This window comes from Cyprinus carpio, chromosome B3, assembly GCF_018340385.1.
Source record: "Cyprinus carpio isolate SPL01 chromosome B3, ASM1834038v1, whole genome shotgun sequence".
Taxonomy (NCBI): Eukaryota; Metazoa; Chordata; class Actinopteri; order Cypriniformes; family Cyprinidae; genus Cyprinus; species Cyprinus carpio.
The window spans coordinates 9,404,629-9,425,267 of NC_056599.1; the positions used below are offsets into that span (position 1 = coordinate 9,404,629).

Genomic DNA, 20,639 nt, shown 5'->3' on the forward strand with positions numbered 1-20,639 from the left:
TACAATAAAAGTGTTCTAATTAGTAACTAAACAAAAAAAAACAAAAAAAAAAAACAATGTTTTAATTCAATTCACATTAAATGCAAAGTCAATTGTATTAAAAATATTTTTTGACAGGACACACTATCTGGACTGGTACAAGTAAAAAGATAGGTTTTATGCATTGTTAAGAGATTACACTAACATTACACTGCCTACTAACTAACATGATCTATAAAGTTCCAAAATCCATTTACTTATATTTGACTAAAATGAATTCAAATTCAACTGAGGGGGGCCTTTAATCAGTCTGTGCCCAGGTTTGTGTAAACATTTGGGTGGCGTTATGCAAATCTTCCCACATCATGAGGTAGCCATGTGGTGGCGTGCTTAAACGAGGTGTTTTAGGGGGGTGTGGTCGAGTCTTAACTTTTATAAAGAATATCTCTTTGGGTTTGAGACTTTCGTCTTTGCAACTTTAGGGATCTTATTCACAAACAGCTTGTAACACTCCAAAGAGAAAGGAATACTTGAAATTGCACCATATGACCCCTTTAATATAAACCATTTTAGCATGTATTAATCGTCAAAGGTCGTGCTTAAATGTCATCAACCACAGTTGTTACATTTTTTTAAATTTATTTTTGATCAAATAATGCATACTGTATATATATATATGTATCATATATAATATATATATATATATATATATATATATATATATATATATATATAATATATATATATATATAATTAAAAACACATTAATTCCTCAGTGTCTCACACGAACTCCTCTCATGTGCAAACACTCGTTGCTTAACACGAACCAATCATGGCTTCAGAATAGGCCTATAAATACCTTTAATAAATCTACACAACTTCACAAGGTTCATGTATTTCTTTTTCTTCCATACTGTGTAATATTGTATCCACCACCACAAATAATTACAGAATAAAAAGCTTACCATGAATTTTTCAACATCTCTTTGCAAATTATTTTCAGTCTTGTACAGAAATGTACACAGGAGTTAATAAAAGAAGAGCTTTAGGTTTTGACTGAATAACTGTGTGTATATGATATAACCAAAATATAATATTATGGCATAGGTGTTTGCAATGTAAGAAAAATGTTTCCTTTTGAGATGTATTTGTGATATAATGCAGTGTTTCATTTTGCAAGAGATGTGAGGCATTTTGCATTTTGTGTGAGCAATTTGTGTACAAAATTAAAAAAAAAAAAAAAGGCAACGTTTTGAAAATGTGTATAAGCAGCTGGAAAAAAACTGTGATAAAAAACATTTATATATATATATATATATATATATATATATATATATATATATATATATATAATATATATATATATATATATATATATATATATATATATATATTATCATTGAAAAAACACATATATATGACCATTTACTGCTTTAATGTAAAATAAACAATGTCTAAATAGATATTTGGCCACTGGTTAACATTAATTTAATGATAACCAGCTCAAAAGTAAAGTTGTTTCAGAGGCAGAGCAAGTTATTAACATTTTAATGAACGATTTTGAAGACAAACGTTAAAAATCATTCACAACAAGAGCAGAATGATGCATTAATAAAGTAAAGCGGCTCGGTTTTTGATTTCACATCGATTTAAACAGGCTCTCAGCTTAAATCAGCGGAGAGTTTGAGGAGCATCTCCGTCGCCTCTGGAGGGAATCTGTAAAGAAATTCAATCAGGTGGAATTAAACAGGGTGAAAATTAAGGCCAATTTGCATGAACCGCAGGGCTTCTGAGCCAAGTTGAATAAGCAAAATATACTTAAGCAACTTATTAAACTCTTTCACCTTGAGGAAGCATGGCGCGTGGGGGTATTAACTTCATCCTCTTTTACAGTCGCATCCAAATCACACGCCGCAAATCTGCCATCAGTGTCGTGCAATTAGCTCAATCAATAGAGGATTCAATACACTGACATCCTTTATTAGCCAAGGAAACCAAAGTGGTTATTTTGCATCAAAACAATAACGTGTGACGCATAGGCGCTTGCGCTGATGTCATCGATATTCCTCAGCCGGTCATTAATCTAAATGTTATTGCTCGTGAATGTGGAAGCGGGTGGATTATGTTGTTGTAGTGTTAACAATTGGCCCGTGGTGCGCTGATTACGCCGCATAATGTGGGCCGTGCTGATTCACTCAGGAGAGACAATGAGGAGCGGAGACGAGGCCGCAGACGCTTGGCAGCTGCTTTCTTTCCGACAGGCTTCCTCTGTCTGTTAATTAGCTTTAGGAAAGCTGTCAACAGCACAACAACCCCCCACTACAACACCCCCTCAAAAAAAAAAACACTAAAAAAAATTCACATTCGGCTTCTAATAATCTACTACTTCTTTTAGGTAAGTGAACTAAAAAAAAAACAACATCAATAACTTTTCACACCACACTAGTCAGAAATTTTCGTCCAATACTTTTACGTAAAAAAATAAATACAACCTCACGTAGTGTCAATCACGTTTACATACTGCCTCCGAAACTTTTGGCCGTCACAAAAAAATTTGGATCAGGTTTAACTTTCTGCGTTTTTCACATCTGTAGTAAGCATTTTGAGGTTTACAGGTGATTTTGAGAGAAATGAAAACTTTCCTATGGAACAAAATGATGGAGTATCCCTTTAAGTAATTTTCATCCAAAATATCTTAAATTGTGTTCTGAAGACGAACGAAGCTATTACAGATTTGGAACGACATGGGGGTAAGTGAATAATGACAAAATTTTCATTTTGGGATGGAGTATCCCTTTAAGTAATAAGATGACACACTAAAACTGAAATAAAAGTAAATTAAAGCTAAATAGAAATATTAAAAAAATAAAACAAAATAATTTTAAAAAAAAAAAAAAAAAAAAAAAAAAAAAAAGTGAAAATATAAAAATAAACTACAACTCAGTATAATAGTAAAAGTACTAAAACTACAGCTGCAATTTTTTCCATATTTCTATTTTATTTCAGCTTCATTTCAAGTAACCTTTTGTAAACTTTTGTCAACAGGATGTAGTGATAAAGTGGCCCTAAAAATATTTGGGCACTTTTGGACATTTAAGTCTCATTTAAATATATCTGGATTTCACTTATTTCACTTTAACTTATTTTATTACTAAAACATTGTTCATCACATTAACAATAAACTTGTTTCATAAAGTGTGACAACCAAAAACCATCCAAAACATTTTGTCTCCATTTTAAACAATAAAAACCATTTTGAAAATGCTTTGAAACCCTACAAGTCAGAAGTTTAGAACAATTAAGAATGTGTTGTTTTTTAAGTCTCTTCTGCTTACTAAGGCTACATTCATTTGATCAAAAATACAGTAAAAACAGTAAAATTGTGAAATGGTATTTTCTATGTGAATATGTTAAAATGTAATTTATTGCTGAATTAAAGCTGAATTTTCAGCATCATTACTCCAGTCTTCAGTATCACGTGATTCTTCAGAAATCATTCTAATATGCTGATTTGCTGCTCAAGAAACATTTCTGATCATTATCAGTGTTTTTGCTGTTGTGTGATTACCTTTCAGATGGCCCCTGCCAAGCGTCACAAAGCCAGAGGAGATGAAGTTGTGCATGTCTTGACCACTCCGGAAGTTTTCTTTCCCATAATGCCCTGCAAAGACAGACACAGCAAGTGTTCTTAATGAAAACATTCCTTTGTCCTTTCATTGGCAGATTGGAGTTAACAGTTTGTTCAGAGGCAATTTTGGATCTCTTTTTTATCACTCCAGAAATCAGAATATTTTTAACAATAAATCAGAAAAAAAATAAAAAATCTATTTTCACCATCCTTTTAGGAATAAAACACAATATAAATCAGGCAAATGGGAGAAGGGTTTGAATGTTTTGGACTTGGAGTTTTGTAATACACTTTATTTAATTTCCTGTCAGACGTCCTGTTTCATTGTATAACAGTTGCAATATATTTTACAAGTCAGCAAAAAACTCAATAGAAAGACGTGAAGTATAAATGAATGATATATGAACAAACACCTCTGTAAAAACCCTCTGAATATAGACTGGTGTATGTAAGTGCTGCTAAAATAGAGATTTTTGATTATCACACTGCAGGAGAAAAAAATCCTTTTTAGAAATCATCCTTCATTGTAATTGAAATCCACAGACTGTAATAAAACAAATGATTGAATATGTATTTTCTATCCACTAGTCTTGAAAACATTAAACCTAAACAAAAAATAAAAATCCACAAAATACTATTTTTTAATGTTTTTAAAAGAAGTATGTTCTGCTCACCCAGGCTGCATTTATCTGATCAAAAATACAGTAAAAACAGTCAAATTGTGAAATATCCTAACTATTTAAAATACCTGTTTTCTATTTGAATATATTTAAAAATTAAAATTATTACTGTGATGCAAAACTGAATTTTCAGAAGCCGTTTGAATTGAAGTACACATAAGCAATATACTTAAATGAGTATTTTGAACTCATTAGCCTACAATAGTCAAGTCAAGTCAAGTCTGTTTTATTGTCAATTCTTCCACATGTACAGTACATACATACAGAGAATTGAAATTGCGTTACTCTCAGACCCTTGGTGCATACAGATAACACTAACAGTAGAACATTAAATACAGATAATAAAATATAAAATACAACTATACAAATATACAAATAGGCCATGTAAAAAGAAAGATAAGTAAAGCAGCACAAGGTACATGGCTGACAGAGTGCAAATCAGTGAAGTAAACTAGATATATAATGTGCAGATACTGTATAATGATTGTAGTGCAAAAGCGCTTATTCAGTCTGATTAAAGTGTCAAAAATCTCAGAGAGCAGTTCTTTATTTAAACTGACAGAAGAGGGAGTTGAATGAGGTCAGTTAAATGCTGAATGGTGTAGTGAGCAGAATAATGCTTTACAAAAGTGTCAGCATTGGTGTGAATGAGGTCAGTTAAATGCTGAATGGTGTAGTGAGCAGAATAATGCTTTACAAAGTGTCTGGTGCAGGTCCCAGTGAGTTAATGGGAGCTGGGGGGTTGGGGGCTGGGGGTTTGGTGGGGGACTGAGCTTCAGAGTTTAGTGGTGCATGGGGAAAAAGAGGGGAGTGGTGGCAAAGGTCGCGAGGGAGTTCAGCTTCCTGACAGCTTGATGAATGAAGCTGTCCTTCAGTCTGCTGGTCCTGGTCTGGTGGCAGCAGACTGAATGAAGAAGCTGTGGATGGGTGAGTGGGATCACCTGCAATGCATAGGGCTTCACGACTGAGATGGGTTCCATAAATGTCCTGGAGGGAGGGGAGAGAGACACCAACAATCTTCTCAGCTGCTCTCACTATGCCACTATGAGTCTTCTGGCAGGATCCGTTGCAGGCACCATTCCACACGGTGATGCAGCTAGTGGATGCGCTCAATGGTGCCTCTGTAGAAGGTGGACATGATGGGGGCCGGGGCTCCGGCTCTTCTCAGTTTGCAGAGGAAGTAGAGACGCTGTTGTGATTTCTTGCCCAGTGCTGCAGTGTTATTGGTCCAGGAGAGGTCCTCTGAGATGTGCACACCCAGAAACTTGGTGCTGCTCACCCTCTCCACAGTCGCACCGTTGATGGTCAGAGGAGCATGCTGAGTGTGCACTCTCCTGAAGTCAACAACAATCTCCTTCGTCTTCTCCACGTTCAGAGATAGATTGTTGTCACTGCACCACCCAGCCAGGTTGATCACTGTGACGAGTGGGGCGGTGATTGGGAAATGAGCGACACCTGCTCCACTCACCGGTCTCGAGTCCCATGGAGGAGATTGGGAGGATACAAAAGAGGAGCGACGACAGTGAAGGACGAGAGAGGACCAGGCCTGGGTTTTATTTTGTGTTTGGTTTTTGCAGTCGACCGTGAGGGGCTGTCGCGCTGTTTTGGGTTTATTTGGGTATTAAAGTTTGATTTGAGTGTTCGCCGATTCCCGCCTCCTTCTTCCCGTGAATATGAAGTTTTTTATCGTTACACTCACCTCGCTCCTGTAGTTTGTCTCATCTCTGTTGCTAATGAGACCCACCACAGTCGTGTCATCCGCAAACTTAATAAAGAGGTTGGAGCTGTGTGACGGTGTGCAGTCGTGAAGTGTGGGTCAGCAGAGTGAAGTGTGGATGTGTTGCTGCCGAGCCGTACTGCCTGAGGTCTTCCAGTCAGAAAGGTGGGGTCTAACAGCCAGTTGCACGGTGAAGTGTTGAGCCCTAGCTGGACCAGTTTAGGTCAAGTTACTGAAGCAACATTTCCAAATTGACCAGTGTATATATAACCATTGTTTTTTCCTGTGGTGTATTGCCTTAACTACCCTTTAAACCCCACATCCATCACATCAGGGCCTTGATTTCAGGCGGTTACTTAGAAGTCATCCCAGCCAGCGAGCGATAAAAGGCGCTCAAAGCCGGAGGTCAAGACAAGGTGCTGCATTAAGTATTAATGGGACAGAGGTTCTGCTCATGGACTCGAGAGGCTTTAGAGGTCACTACAACACACTCTCAACACACTCTCAACACACACACACTCATCTCGTATTCGAGCCCTGCTGGGTTAGAGGACACCAGGAAACTTCACCGTCTTCCTCTGGCCGTCTAATTGGACAGTAATGGTGTCCCAGACCAGAGCTGCTGACCTCAAGGTCATGAGACAGGAGGGTTGAGAGGTTTATGTGTGTCACTCTCATCTAGTGTTCATTTTGTCAGTTATTTTTAATTTAAGTCTTAGTCCTATGTCAAATACACCTTTTTAGTTATTTATTCTAGTTTTAATCAATCATCATCATGCTGTATAATGTTTTTTTTTTTTTTTTTTATAATTATCATCACAATGATATTTGTTATTTGATAAATTTATTCTTATATTTCATTAGAAGTACTGCACTTTCACCAATAAACATAAATCAGTAGAATGTGGACTCGTACACATAGTTCTGATTGGGGAATTGAGCTTTTTATATCTGGCAACCGCAAACATGGATGCTTACATAGTAGAGGTGTGTAGAGCAGTATGTAATATTCTGTCTCATTTTTTGACAAAATAATAATAAAATAATAATAAAAATAGTAAGATTTTTGTAAAGTTTTACCTTTTTAAATGTCTTAGTCTTGTCTTTTATTCTCAATAATTTTTGCATGTTGATATAGTCACAGTTAACGCTTAATAACAAATGAAAAAAGCATGCGCAAAAGATATTTTTTTTTGTCATAGAACTAAAAAACTAAATTAACACAACTCACATCTCATACATATCACTAAGTAAAAGGACTTTTAGTAAAATTGATGTGAACCCTATAAAGCCTTGTGTTGCTACACAAAGGTCTCTAAATTCATACTTTTTATGGTCAAGATAGTGAAAAACAACTCTTTAAATGCCTTCTGTCATCTAATTGATAGTTCATACTTTTTGGTAAGTAAAAATTTTTAGTAATAAAAAATAATAATATATAATAAATAAATAAATAATATAAATAATATAAATAAATAAATTATAGGCTACTTCATGTTCTTCTTTTTGCTGTAAATTCTTTACTCTTTTTTTATAAAGCAAATATAATAATAATTTTTATATTGTTAGTATTATTTCAAGATGGACACTTCCCGGACTGAAACTACTTAGCATTTACTTGACTAACCATTCATCATTTTTTTTTTTTTTTTTTTTTTAAACATGTTGAAATGTGAATATCAAATATGATATTTCAGGCTTTTGAGGAAGGTATGTTTGTTTATCTCTCAATCATCATTGCACTGCATTGCATTATATGTTTTGAAACTACAGAGCTTTGATCATAAAACTCAGCATTTATCATCTTACTAAGACCTATTATTGGGAGATATCAAGTGATGACTGATATTTATATCATTTTATGTAAGTAGTTTTTGTTATGATGATCTTGGTTTCCTTGATTTACATTACAAGCTATAAGGATTTCATCTTATTTTTGGCCAGATGAATATCAGCATCTGCATCAAATTGCTTTTTTTGCTCAGTTTGATAAACACAAAAAAAACAAACATTCAAACCCTCTAAACCCACATATATAAGCCATAAAGCCTGATGTATCAAATATAATACTCAACATAAAACACATATGCAAACTTTCACATTTTTTCTGTCTAAAGGTTTAATAAACAGTTCCAATTTCTATTTTATATGTCAAGCTTTACAATCATCAATGTTATGATGGTTTAAATAGATGAATAAGTGATTCAAATGAACCACCTGAATGAACCAATTAACTGAAATGAATCAGACTTCTCAAAGCTAGTGAAAAGTGCTTCTCATAACTGGAAAGTCACTCTGGAAAGTGCTTTTTTTTTAATTCAAAGGAAAACCTAAAGAAACACGCACACAAAGAGAGATGCACAAACATGTTATTGCTCCATAAATCAATTGCATGCTGTGTAATTGTGTTGAGACATTTCTTGGTGAACATTTGAGGTGGAACAGAGATTACGGTCAATACTAACAGCAAACGAGAAAGAGAAATATACGGACAGAGAGAGAGATTCAGTCTCAAGGGGTGACAAAAATGCCCTATTTTTTAGGCGGTCTCTCATTTTGAGCCCTATATTCCAATTTTGTGTTATTTTTGTCACACAAAAATATGCAGTGCTTTTTATATGGTAGCCACCATATGCTTCATGAAACATCAGCACCTTTGTTTCAGTATTTTAATAATGCTCACGATTTTACCTCTAAAAAATGGATACAAATACACTGATAGTTCTCAGATTTCGACTAAAGACTTTGGTTTAAGCATGCTAGATATTTCATTTAAATATAAGGAATCACAGGTCGGTGTGGACAATTAGTTCCCAAGTGTCCCTTTCTGTATGAAATCAAAGACACGGGTGTCAAGATGATCCGGGAACAGTCGAACCAGAGATCAGATTGCATTAGGAAAACCGTAATGAGAATAGCAGATGGGACTGTTTGCCATCTTCGTTTCTCTTTCTCTCTCTTTATATTTTCCTCACAGTGGCTGATCTGTCCATCAGATCAGATTTTGGTACATTGGTGCATGATGAAAGTTAATATTTAATGACTATCTTTTATTAAAACAAGACCTCATTGAACCATTTTGTCTAATCAAACTGAGTAAAACTGAACGGACATGCATGCTAATGTTTAATCTGAGAGATCTGCTTCATTTTAGCTTCTGATGCGCATCAGATCTTCATGTCCTGGTTTAAAGAGCCTGAAGCAAGGTTAAAGAGGCCACATCCTACAATTTTACCATCTAATTTTCTAATCTGGTCTCCTTTAATAAAGCCAGCACCAACAACTTCATAATTTAGTATTTCATGATCATTTTCCAACAGACTTTTTTGTCTAGCTACTGTACCTTTAATGTAATAGTTCACCCAAAAGTGAAAATTTGATGAATATTTATTCACCCTCAGGCCATCTAAGATGTAGATGAGTTTGTTCTTCATTAGATTTGGAGAAATGTAGCATTATGTCACTTGCTCAGCAATGGATCCTCCGCACTGGATGGGTGCTGTCAGAATGAGAGTCCAAACAGCTGATGGGGAAGTTGTGGCCTAATGGTTAGAGAGTTTGACTCCTAACCCTAAGGTTGTGGGTTCGAGTCTCGGGCCGGCAATACCACGACTGAGGTGCCCTTGAGCAAGGCACCAAACCCCCAACTGCTCCCCGGGCGCTGCGGCATAAATGGCTGCTGTGTGTGTGCACTTTGGATGGATTAAATGCAGAACACGATTTCTGAGTATGGGTCACCATACTTGGCTGTATGTCACGTCACATATATCACGTCACATTCACATGATAAAAACATCACAATAATCCACAAGTGATCCAGACCACTCCAGTCCATCAGTTAATGACTTGCTAAGTGAAAAGCTGCATGTTTGTATAAAACAAATCTATCAAGACATTTTTTCGTTTCAATAATTTAAGCTTCCATAATGCATAATAACACTTCCTCCAGTGAAAAAGTCCATCCCCTGTTGTCTTATCACATGAAAATCTACCCACATAGTTGTTTTGGACTGTATTTGCTTGTAAACAGTGCTTGATCTGGGCAGATTTCTCTCCTGATTCAGACAAAACGATGTTTTCACCAGAGAAAACAATATAATGGATTATGGACTCGTATTTCAGCTGGATGCAACCGTTTGAGGACAAAACGTTTTAATGATGGATTGGTTTCCTAAAAACATGCAGTTTTTCACTTCACAAGACATTAACTGATGGACTGGAGTGGTGTGGATTACTTGTGGATTATTGTGATGTTCTTATCAGCTGTTTAGTCTCTCATTCTGACGGCACCCATTCACTGCAGAGGATCCACTGATGAGCAAGTGATGCAATGCTACATTTCTCCAAATCTGGTGAAGAAACAAATTCGTCTACATCTATTTCTTTTGGACTTCCATGCCTGTATGCAAATTATCTCTGCTGTGATTGCCTAAACTCTGTATACTGATTTTTTCAGTTTTGAGTTCTGAAATCATCAGAACAGTGAACTCAGAAAGAGAAACACACTCTTTCCCATGTTAAATGTGAAAACACAGTGTGACTACAACAATACTGTCAGCTAATATAACATTTGTAGAGTAACTGCAACCATAAATAAAATTTCATTCAGTGATTCCAGGAATCAAGTCAGTCCCAAAACACTATTTTAAATAAGCATGTAATGCGCTCACAACAGGGATAATTATACGCTTTAAATCAGTGAACACGAGGCCTCAGACCGTATCATGCAACGCTCAGAAGGAGAAAGGAAATCTAATACAGCATGGCTTTCCACCATTAAAAAGCAATTTAAACTCAGCTAGGGGTCAGAAAAGGAGTACAAATGCAAAACCTAATTTAATATATATACCTTGGCATTAATAAAAGCATTATCCCCTAGTTGAGCAACAAAAACACATGCAATACAATTCCATAATTGCTTGAAAAAAAGATTTTGGTTTGTTCGAAAGTATTTGAATATGGTTTAAATATTGGAATTAATGTCAGTGTAATTCATTCATAAATCCAGTTCTTCTAAAGTGTCTAACTAAAATGAATGCATCAATTATATACATGCATTATAACAGCATTAACCGAGAGAAGAGTGACTGAAGGAGCTGAGGTCACGGAGGTCAACCAAACGGAGAGAAGGACAACCAGAGGAATGAAAGCAAATCTCCACATGGGGAATCAATAAGAGAGTCCAAAGAGATTGAATTTCTTTCAGACAATTAATCAGATGAACAAACATTCAAATTTCTTTCAGTTTGAAGGCTTTTTTTAAAACTGTGTGCCCTATTTAAAGGCATTTAATCAATCAAAACAGACGTTTTATGGATCACAGGAGCACTTTGTCACCAGCTCTCAGGAGACGAGAGAAGATCAAATGCATCAGCATTCCTCTGATGCAATCTCTCTCTCTGTCTCTCTCTCTCACACACACACACACACGCGCGCGTATAGAGTAAGATGGAAAAGATGCCCACCTTAAGAAGAATGTACTTTATATTAAATTAAACAAACAAACAAAAAACATGTACAGAATGATGATCCATCAGACAATGTGTTATTATGGGAAATAAATAGAAACATTTAGTCATTTAGTTGTAAAACTCAGCAATGAGGCCATCTAACCCCACTACTGAAAAATAATATTTGGGTAAAATAATACATTGAAATAGTGTTTTTCATTACATATTAGCTATTTTTTACAACTATAAAAAAAAAGAAAAAAAAAAAAGATTTAGTTTTAGTTAATATTTGCCAGCAGTCAGTTCTACACAATCACAACACATTCCAAAGTTTCTCACAAAAATAAATAATTTAATTAATAAATATAATAAATAAATAAATAATTTATTTAATAATTTTCTATTAATTATTTAATCACTTTATTATTATTATTTTAAACAATATTCCCAAAGAAACATGCTTTCTTTCTTTGCTAATTTTAATCGAAAAAGAAATATACACTGATATTGTGATTGCAGGAATAAGGGTTTTCATCTAATATACTCTAAGTTCTTTATTCAGTATAATATATTATTCAGTATAAGACACCATATATGACTGGGACATGAAAATATACTGCCTAGTAGGAATGACCCAGATTCAGTCAGCATCTGACATTAAAGTCATCAAAGGGTTTGTTTATCAGTCATTCATTGCTGCCTTTTTCCTGTTATTTAAATTAAATTACAGGACAAACTTTCTAAATGGCGCTTTAAAGGTTTGAGTCATGAATGCTGCAGCGAGTAAGTAAACTTTAAACTAGAATCTCGCTCAGACAAACACTAACGTTCAGCAAGAATCCCAACAGCTGACCTCATTCAAATACAGCTGCACTTAGTTTATTTACAAGCATTTTTAATATTGATGTATAACAAGCCAAAGCACTGATTAGCTCAAACACAAACGAGCTAACACTGAACTGGAGTCAGTGAAAGCATGTTGATGGCGCATCAGAGGAGCGTATTTTGTTGGCTGTTTCACTGTGGCGCTCTGTGTGAATGGGGAATTCATTCACATTTGAGTTCTGATATTAGCTTGTACCGTGAACAGCATGATGCTGAGCTTTTAAATATGAAACAACATGCTCAAGAAGTGCTGTTGGAGAGAACTGGAGGGAGAAGTCTGGGTCACGGCAGATGTTTCCTCAAACATACAGATGCAAATAAATAAACTCCTGAGCATATGTGCCCACCCACACACACATGCATATACAACTTCACATTTGCATTTATGCATTTGGGTGATGCTTTTATTCAAAATGACTTATACTGCATTGAAGTTATGCATTTTATCAATTCATGCAGTCCCTGGGAACCAAATCCATGACATAAAGTCATGCTACACAAATGCACATTGAACAGTAAACATCATACAGAGATGGAGTTTGTGTGGAGCAGCATTTACTGTAAACCAAGCCACTCTGAGACACGGTGAACATAGAAACACAATCACTGCATCCAAATAATCCTACTATCATACTATACAGTAAGCGATAAACAATAAGGCAAAAGAGTAGTATTCATAGTATTCGAAAAAAAGAGTGTGAAAAGTACCCGGATGACCTACTACTTCTGGCAAGATTCTGAAGTGTGAATCTGATTGCCATTTTATATCCCATGAGGCCATGGGAGAGGATTTATGCATGGCAGTGGTGCAATGCAACTGACACTGGTAGGTCTTATTACAGTGACAACAGGGTGGATATAAAACATCTAGATTTAATTCATACTCATATTCATACTATATTAACTTACTTTTTAACGGTCAGGAAATAGGTTTCAAAGCAAATGTAATATTTACAAGACAGCATGTGATTTTGTCTCTGCTGCCAAAACATCCAGGCAAAAACAAACAGTCCACAGTCCAACTGAAATAGTTGCCTTTAAGGGTGTTCACACTTGGGTTCAATTTTTACAAGAACCAACTGAGATTCAAACCAAATCAAGCACCTACTAGACAGTGCGCATTTCAGACTTAATTGAATCACAGTGCTTGCTGTGCTTCACTCTAAAACCACACCAGACTAAATCACGGCCTTTCTAAATCAAGCATACCTCAAATCTAATTTCACAATTTCCGCAATTCTATTTATTTAATTTAACTTAACACACCTCTTAATAAAATAAAACTCAAATGTTTAACCTATTGCCATGGTTTTTAATATCCATAGACATATTTATTACACCTCTTATTAGGATTAAACTTTAATGTTTAACCTATTGCCATGGTAACTTATTTAACATTTTTGGAACATTCCAACATTCCAAAACGAATTCCATATTCATGAGAAAAATATAACTAATTCTTTTTAAACCACAATCATGTTCCATTCACATGGTAACATGAAAAAAAAAAAATAAAATACATACAAATAACACACAAAAGTGGCGCCACCTACCATTTTAGTGTGCAAAACATAGCATTTTCATCGATAACACAAAAGTGGCGCCACCTACCGTGGTTGTTTTTGTTGTGCACTGGTGTGTAGTGGTTCTTGGATGTCCGTACAGGTGTGTTCTCTTTGGGCGAGGTGTCTATAGCCGCGATATTTTCATGCTCGTACTGTGATACGGGAATGGGCCCCTGCTGTCTCAAAATGTCTGCCAGCGCTCTGCGGAAAAAAAGAAAAAACGTTGAAGATCATTTCACTGCTCTCAAAAAAAAAAAAAAAAAACACCATCCAAATTCGGCTCAGCTTTGAAATAAATCCTTGTTTAGTGTTTCATCCAGTTTAAAGATACAAACACACCGGCCCCCAAGAGGTTTAACCAATTTTCCCCGTTTAGGCAATTGTTTTTGTTGTTTTCCCATTTGTGGAGGTTGTTGCCTCTTGCAACCAGCAATCCTTTTCTCTCTTTCACACACATACCCAACTTTAATTGCACTTTGTGTTATAATAAACAGTGGAGGTTTAGTCTCTCAGGTTTTCGGGACCTCAGGCCTGTGAGCTCTACAGCAGCAAACAAAAGCCATTAATCAATGTTTCGCCGCAATATGGCGTTAGTGCAACACACCCCACCCACACCAGTCTAATGGGATTCAAATTCTATTAATGTTTTTGCTCTTTGGCCCGAAGGACACGCTTTCTGACTCGAGACCCAACTGCCTCATGGATTTTCTACGCAGCGGCAATCTGAGATTCTGCTGGCTGGAGTTAATGGTGTTTTCTCACTAATGCAGTTTTTGGAGAATGTGCAGTTATATGGGGCTTCATCTTGAGGGCAAACTTTTTTCATTCCAGATGAACTTTGTAACTTTGGGATAGTGTTGGCTAAGAAAAAAATAAAAATTGGTGATCAAAAATGTTGGTGGCCAAAAGGATGAATAAGTAAATGTGTGAATGAGATCTCAAAGCTGTAAAACGTTCATAATTTTAATGGTAAAGACTGCAAAAATGCTATGGTTCCATAAATATGTATATATATATATATACACAAACCACACACACACACACACACACACACCCATATATATATATATATATATATAATATATTTATATATATATATATATATATATATGAAGAATCATGCAATTTTACAGCGAAATACAGTTAAATTTACAGCTTTTGTAAGTGGAAAATAACAAGTCATCTTCTAAACAACCATAAAATTGAAAACTTTTTCACTGCAGATGAACTTTGTTACTGTGTTCCGTTAGTGGGTAAAAATCATATTTGTTGAATGAAATAGGTGAACAACATGAAAAGTACATGTAAATTATAACTGAGAGCTTTGTTTTAAAAAATAAAAATGTTAACAGTAAAATAGTGTAAAGTGAAAACTGTAATAAGTCTAATGGGACTTTTCATGTAATTTCACAGTAAATTACATTTAAAGTTACAGCTTTTATTAGCTAAAAAGAACAAGTCATCTTAAAATGTACAGTCAAAAATAAATAAATAAATAAATAAATAAAATTAAATAAAATTAAATAAAAAATTATAAAAATTACATTGCCACAGAAGTTCCGCTACAGACAAACTATGGGATAGTGTTTTGTTGTTGTTGTTGTTTTTGTTTTGTTTTTTCCTAGTGATCACAGACCAAAAAGTTGCAGGCTCTCTTTCATATTTTCACATATTCAATTTTAGTATGTGAAGATTAACTAGGCTTGACAAATTTTTATAGAGGGATGTTAGAGAAATTTGTATTTCGCGGACATACATTGAGATTTTAATCCAGTGCAAATCTGACGAGTCTTAATTTTAACAATAAAAACTGTAAAAAGACTGTAAATTAATCAATTTACGGTAAATTTCCTAACTATGCATGGTGAAGAACTGTAATTGCTCTAATGGGGCATTTAATGTAATTTTACAGTAAAATACTGTTAAATTGAAAAATAAAAAATAAAAATACTTAAAAAAATTGTATTATTTGTTCATTTGTTTATGTGATTATTACAAATAATAATAATAAAAAATCAATTAACTTTTTTACTGTTTGTCTAAAGAGTTTGTATTCATGATTATTTCAGTTTTATTTGTAGTTATTTTAGTACATTACTTGGCAACTAGCAGAAATTGTATTTTATTTAGCATTATTTCAAGTAATGATTTTTTTTTTGGTTTGAGTTTTAGTTAACTACAATAACTCTGCTTCATAAGTCTTGAAATTTATTGCACAAGTAATTTCAACAACTTTGATGCCTATTAGAACCAGATGATGCACCATAAACATGAATAAACATTTTCAAGCAAAGTCCAGTAGTAGAGGAATCTCTGGGAAAACCGTAAGGTCAAGGTGCTCTCTGGTCTAGGGTTTGTAAAAGTCCATCAAAGGAAACTTTAGGATGACCATGGAACTCTTTCAGAGATATAATACGTATATATATACGTATAAATAAAAATAATTTTTGGATGTAGCCATGAAAGGAACAAGTGCCATGGTCATCCTAAATATTCCTTTGATGAATAAAAATTTATTCAGAAGCAGAAAAAAGGTTGAACCAGGTCAGACCATCAGTTCTTACGGTGCACGTCAATGCAGCGGGATCCATCTCTCCTCACATGAGGAGTCTAAAATGGCGTCTTAACTGTGTCAATGTCAGCGTATTTGCTCTGCCTCGCGGTCCACATCTCTGAGCGCGCCACAGAGACAGATAGAAAGAAAGAGAGAGAGAGTGACTTTGGAAGGAAGTATAATTAGTCTTTCCCTTCCAGGAGAAGGCCTTTTTTAACAGAAGTTCTCCTCACGTGGGGGCGACCTGGTTTCAATGCCCCAGTTGGCTGTAAGGCTCTGAGCGCAGCTCTACCGATCCTCCTTCTTCAGCTCAAACACCGCAGGACCAGGGCCTGGCTACATAAAACTACTTGAGTGGGCTCTTTTACTGTAGTTTTTACACGTCACGTTCACTCTTTTAGAGATTTCGAACAGTTTAACTTTATACATCCCATCACAGGTAAGAGTTTTACCAGCTAACCAGCATACTGAAGAATAAAACAATGCTCCAGGTTCAGTAACTAATGATGTTAAGCTTGACAGCATTAGCTATGATAGTAACCACAAAAAAATATTTCGACTCATTTGTCAGTTGAAATCAATCAATAAAATAAAAATCATTGTGGTTACAGTAACATAATAATAGTACAAGTATATTGTTATAATACTGTGAAATAATCATGCAATAGTCTTTTCTGTATCAAATTGTACTCAGTCTTTCAGCTTCAGTGTCATGAGCCATGAAAAACTGGTAAACAGAAGTAACTTTCATGACCCGCACAAACTAAAGAAGACGATTTTAAAAACTTTACAGATCAACAACAACAAAAATTGTCACCAAATAATCATGATAAATACTTTAAAAACTATGAGCTTCATATTTCTGTTTTTAAACCCTCAGGAATACTTGGGAATTATTATTTTTTTCCTTTCTTTTTTTAAAAAAATGGTAAAATACTGTAAAAATGCTAGAGTAAAAATAAGTTTAAAAGGTACAAGTTAAAGTTTCCTTTCTTTAACAAACTGTAACAGGTCTAATGGGACATTTCAAAATACCGTTATATTTATTAATTAATTTATTTATTTATTTTCATCTTTTACACTGGGGGGGGGGGGGATAAATTGCAGTAAAATTGTAAAATTTACATTTCCAGAATTTTTCACTGTGAATAAACTTTGTCACTTATAGATAGTCTTATTTAGTGGTTAAGAATCAAAGACTTTCACAATTTTACGGATAAAAAAAAAATAGATAAGACAGATTTTTGTCACTAAATATTCATGATAAATGCTTTTAAACAATATGAGCTTCACATTTCTGTGCATGGCATTGTTTACATATTTAGAGCCTTGCTGCAACTGTTTTTTTTTTTTTAATAAATGAACAAATTAAATAAATAAAAATAATAAATATCAATTTAATTATTCAATTCATTTATTTGATATTTTAATTATTATTAATAAAAATCATTCAACAATTTATTGAATATTAAATTAAGTTAATAAATGTTATTTTATTAATTTTAATATTTTTAAATATTTGTGGTTATTTATAATGCATAGAAAAATTAAAAACACAAAACAAACAATAATAAATCATATTTCACACACAAACACCCTACTCAAATAGATAGAAAGATGAATATGATAAATGCATTGTACATGTGTAAACGCCACACATACAATACAACCTTCTCTGTCTCTGCAGATCCTCATCAAAAGTCATTCAGTTGTCTGGTGTTAATATATGCAAGACGATGCTAGCGGTAATTTGTGCCTAAGTGCTATCCTGTTTGCTCTAAAGACACATCTAAACATCAGTGTGAGTTAATTACATCCTCACAAACCCCCTGATGCAGCCTCTGGGGACGGACGAGCACTGATTCCCAACAAATCAAGGCCAATTTCCCTCATTCCACACCTGAATTGGGTTGAATAGTGAAACATATTGAAGTTTTAGAGACCTGATGTCGCTAAAGCTCAAATTAGACACACTGTCTCACTCATTCAAACTCGGGTTACATGTTTAAAATGCATGTAAAATGACCAGTGATTCAAGAAATGTTGCATTCAAGGAAAGAAAAAATTACTTGCCAGTGGCGAGTGAACTGACAAAATAACATTTACCTGCATGCATTTTGCAGACACTTTCATACAAAGTGACTTCAGGCCCATTCACACCATGGACAATAACAATAAGTTACATGATAACAACATAGAAGAACGATATTGTTGGAATAAGTTTCAGAACGATTCTTTCCATTTGAAAGTCGATAAAAGCACCGACAACCAATTAGAATCCACCTGACTATAAAGAGCTTAAGCATTTAAAGCGGCAGACAACAATACAGTAGCAAACTTTTAATAAACAGAGCGTAAGTATCCATTGGTGTGGATGATAATATAGTTATTGTTATAGTTACATTTATCGTTCTTGGTGTGTACAGGCTCAAATATTTCAGCAGAACATGCTTTAGAACCACTTTGGACTGTTGATGCTTGCTATTGTTTATTAGCATCAGTTCAAATATGTGCAAAATTTGTCAATCAGAGGACTAGTTTATTTCCAAAGCAGTGAAATGGAGAACGGCTGTGACAGAGTGGGCCCGTCTGGGTAAAAAGTCCTGGTCTTATGTCAGCGCGCGCTCGGATTGCATGGGCGCGTGTTCCCGAGGAGACTGATCAATACGAGGCGCTCGGATCACCCGTAGAGAGGCTTTCAGACCGCAGCCTCTCTGTCCCGCTGAAGGTCACCGGTGAATCTGCATGTGCTGAAAACAGTAGCCACATCTTTTAACCTCTTCCACCTCTCAGCTGCCGCTCACACAGACCTTGCGTGGCCCGGAGGTGGGGGGGTGGGGGGTTAAAATGTACTGTTATTCAAACCGCGGCTTTTCGGCACCGAGCTAATCTTGTGTTCTAAAGCGTAAAGCGTTAAAAAGCGTAAAGCTTTAGCATCACCGGCGAACCGGCTCCGGGCAATCTGATTGGCTGGATTGAAAACTCCCAGAGTGCTTTTCACTGGACACAATAGCCATTCTGTTCTCTCACGGCTGTGTTTGAGTTTCCCCGTGTCAGTGATGTGGAGGGTTTAAAATGCTCTCGTGTTAGAAATGAATTATTATATTCTTATAGAGCTCAGGAAGTCACTTGGTGCTAAAAGTGCAGGATGTGAAAACCAACTCAAATCTTTTCAACAACTGCAAAATCTAATTATGTATGTATGTATGTATGTATGTATGTTTGGGTCATTGTATAGGTATATTTATATTATATTATATAGGATGTTTGGTTTTTTTGAGATTTGTAAAAAGTATGTATGTATGTTTGGGTCATTTTGAGCCAGAGAGGATTTTCTTTTTATCTGAAAATGATCACAAGTGTTATAACAGCACACATACCAAAAAGTGACACTTGTTGTGTTTCCAGTCAAATAAACAAACAAACAAACAAACAAACAAACAAACAAACAAACAAACAAACAAAAAAACAAAAAAACCTTGTTATTACCTAATCTTGGATTCAGTGTTTTTATCAACTTGTTTTCCTTCACTTAGCACAGGTTTTGTATTTCTTTTTGGAACTGATTGATTGTAGGCCTCATCGATCTGAGCTTATGTAACTCAGATTTGGAGTGAACATTTTCCACAAATAATGCTTTATTCACTCCAAAAACCAAGGTGCATAAGCTCAGATCAGTGAAGCCTACGATTAAAGTCAACAAAAAGATCTTTGACCATAATGCTTGGAAGAACACAAACTCACAAATCACACACATCAAGCCTCATCCATAAAACATGAAGAGCAGAACACATATCTGTGTAAATCATTTGTAAGACCTTGCGTGAACTGTTTGTTCTGCTCATGATTTCATGTCTCACGAATACTTTTAGGTGTTTTAAGTATATATATATACATATATATATATATATATATATATATATATATATATAAATATATATATATATATATATATACATACAGTACAGGTCAAAAGTTTGGAAACATTACTATTTTTAATGTTTTTGAAAGAAGTTTCTTCTGCTCATCAAGCCTGCATTTATTTGATCAATACAGAAAAAAAACAGTAATATTGTAAAATATTATTACAACTTTAAAATAATAGTTTTCTATTTGAATATACTTTTAAAAAAATAATTTATTCCTGTGATGCAAAGCTGAATTTTCAGCATCATTACTCC

The 20,639-nt window shown here is 34.8% G+C and overlaps 1 protein-coding gene across 2 annotated transcripts in view; it reads right to left on the bottom strand.

Moving 5' to 3' along the window:
* LOC109097892 (protein shisa-6-like) overlaps positions 1-20,639 on the bottom strand; it is an 89,499-nt gene that overhangs the window by 61,272 nt on the left and 7,588 nt on the right. For both annotated transcript variants that reach the window (XM_019111507.2, XM_019111509.2), the window contains exons 3-4: positions 13,951-14,105; positions 3,548-3,640 (exon numbers count right to left, since the gene is read on the bottom strand). In XM_019111507.2, coding sequence (XP_018967052.1) covers positions 3,548-3,640; positions 13,951-14,105 — 248 coding nt within the window. The remainder of the gene's footprint in view (positions 1-3,547; positions 3,641-13,950; positions 14,106-20,639) is intronic.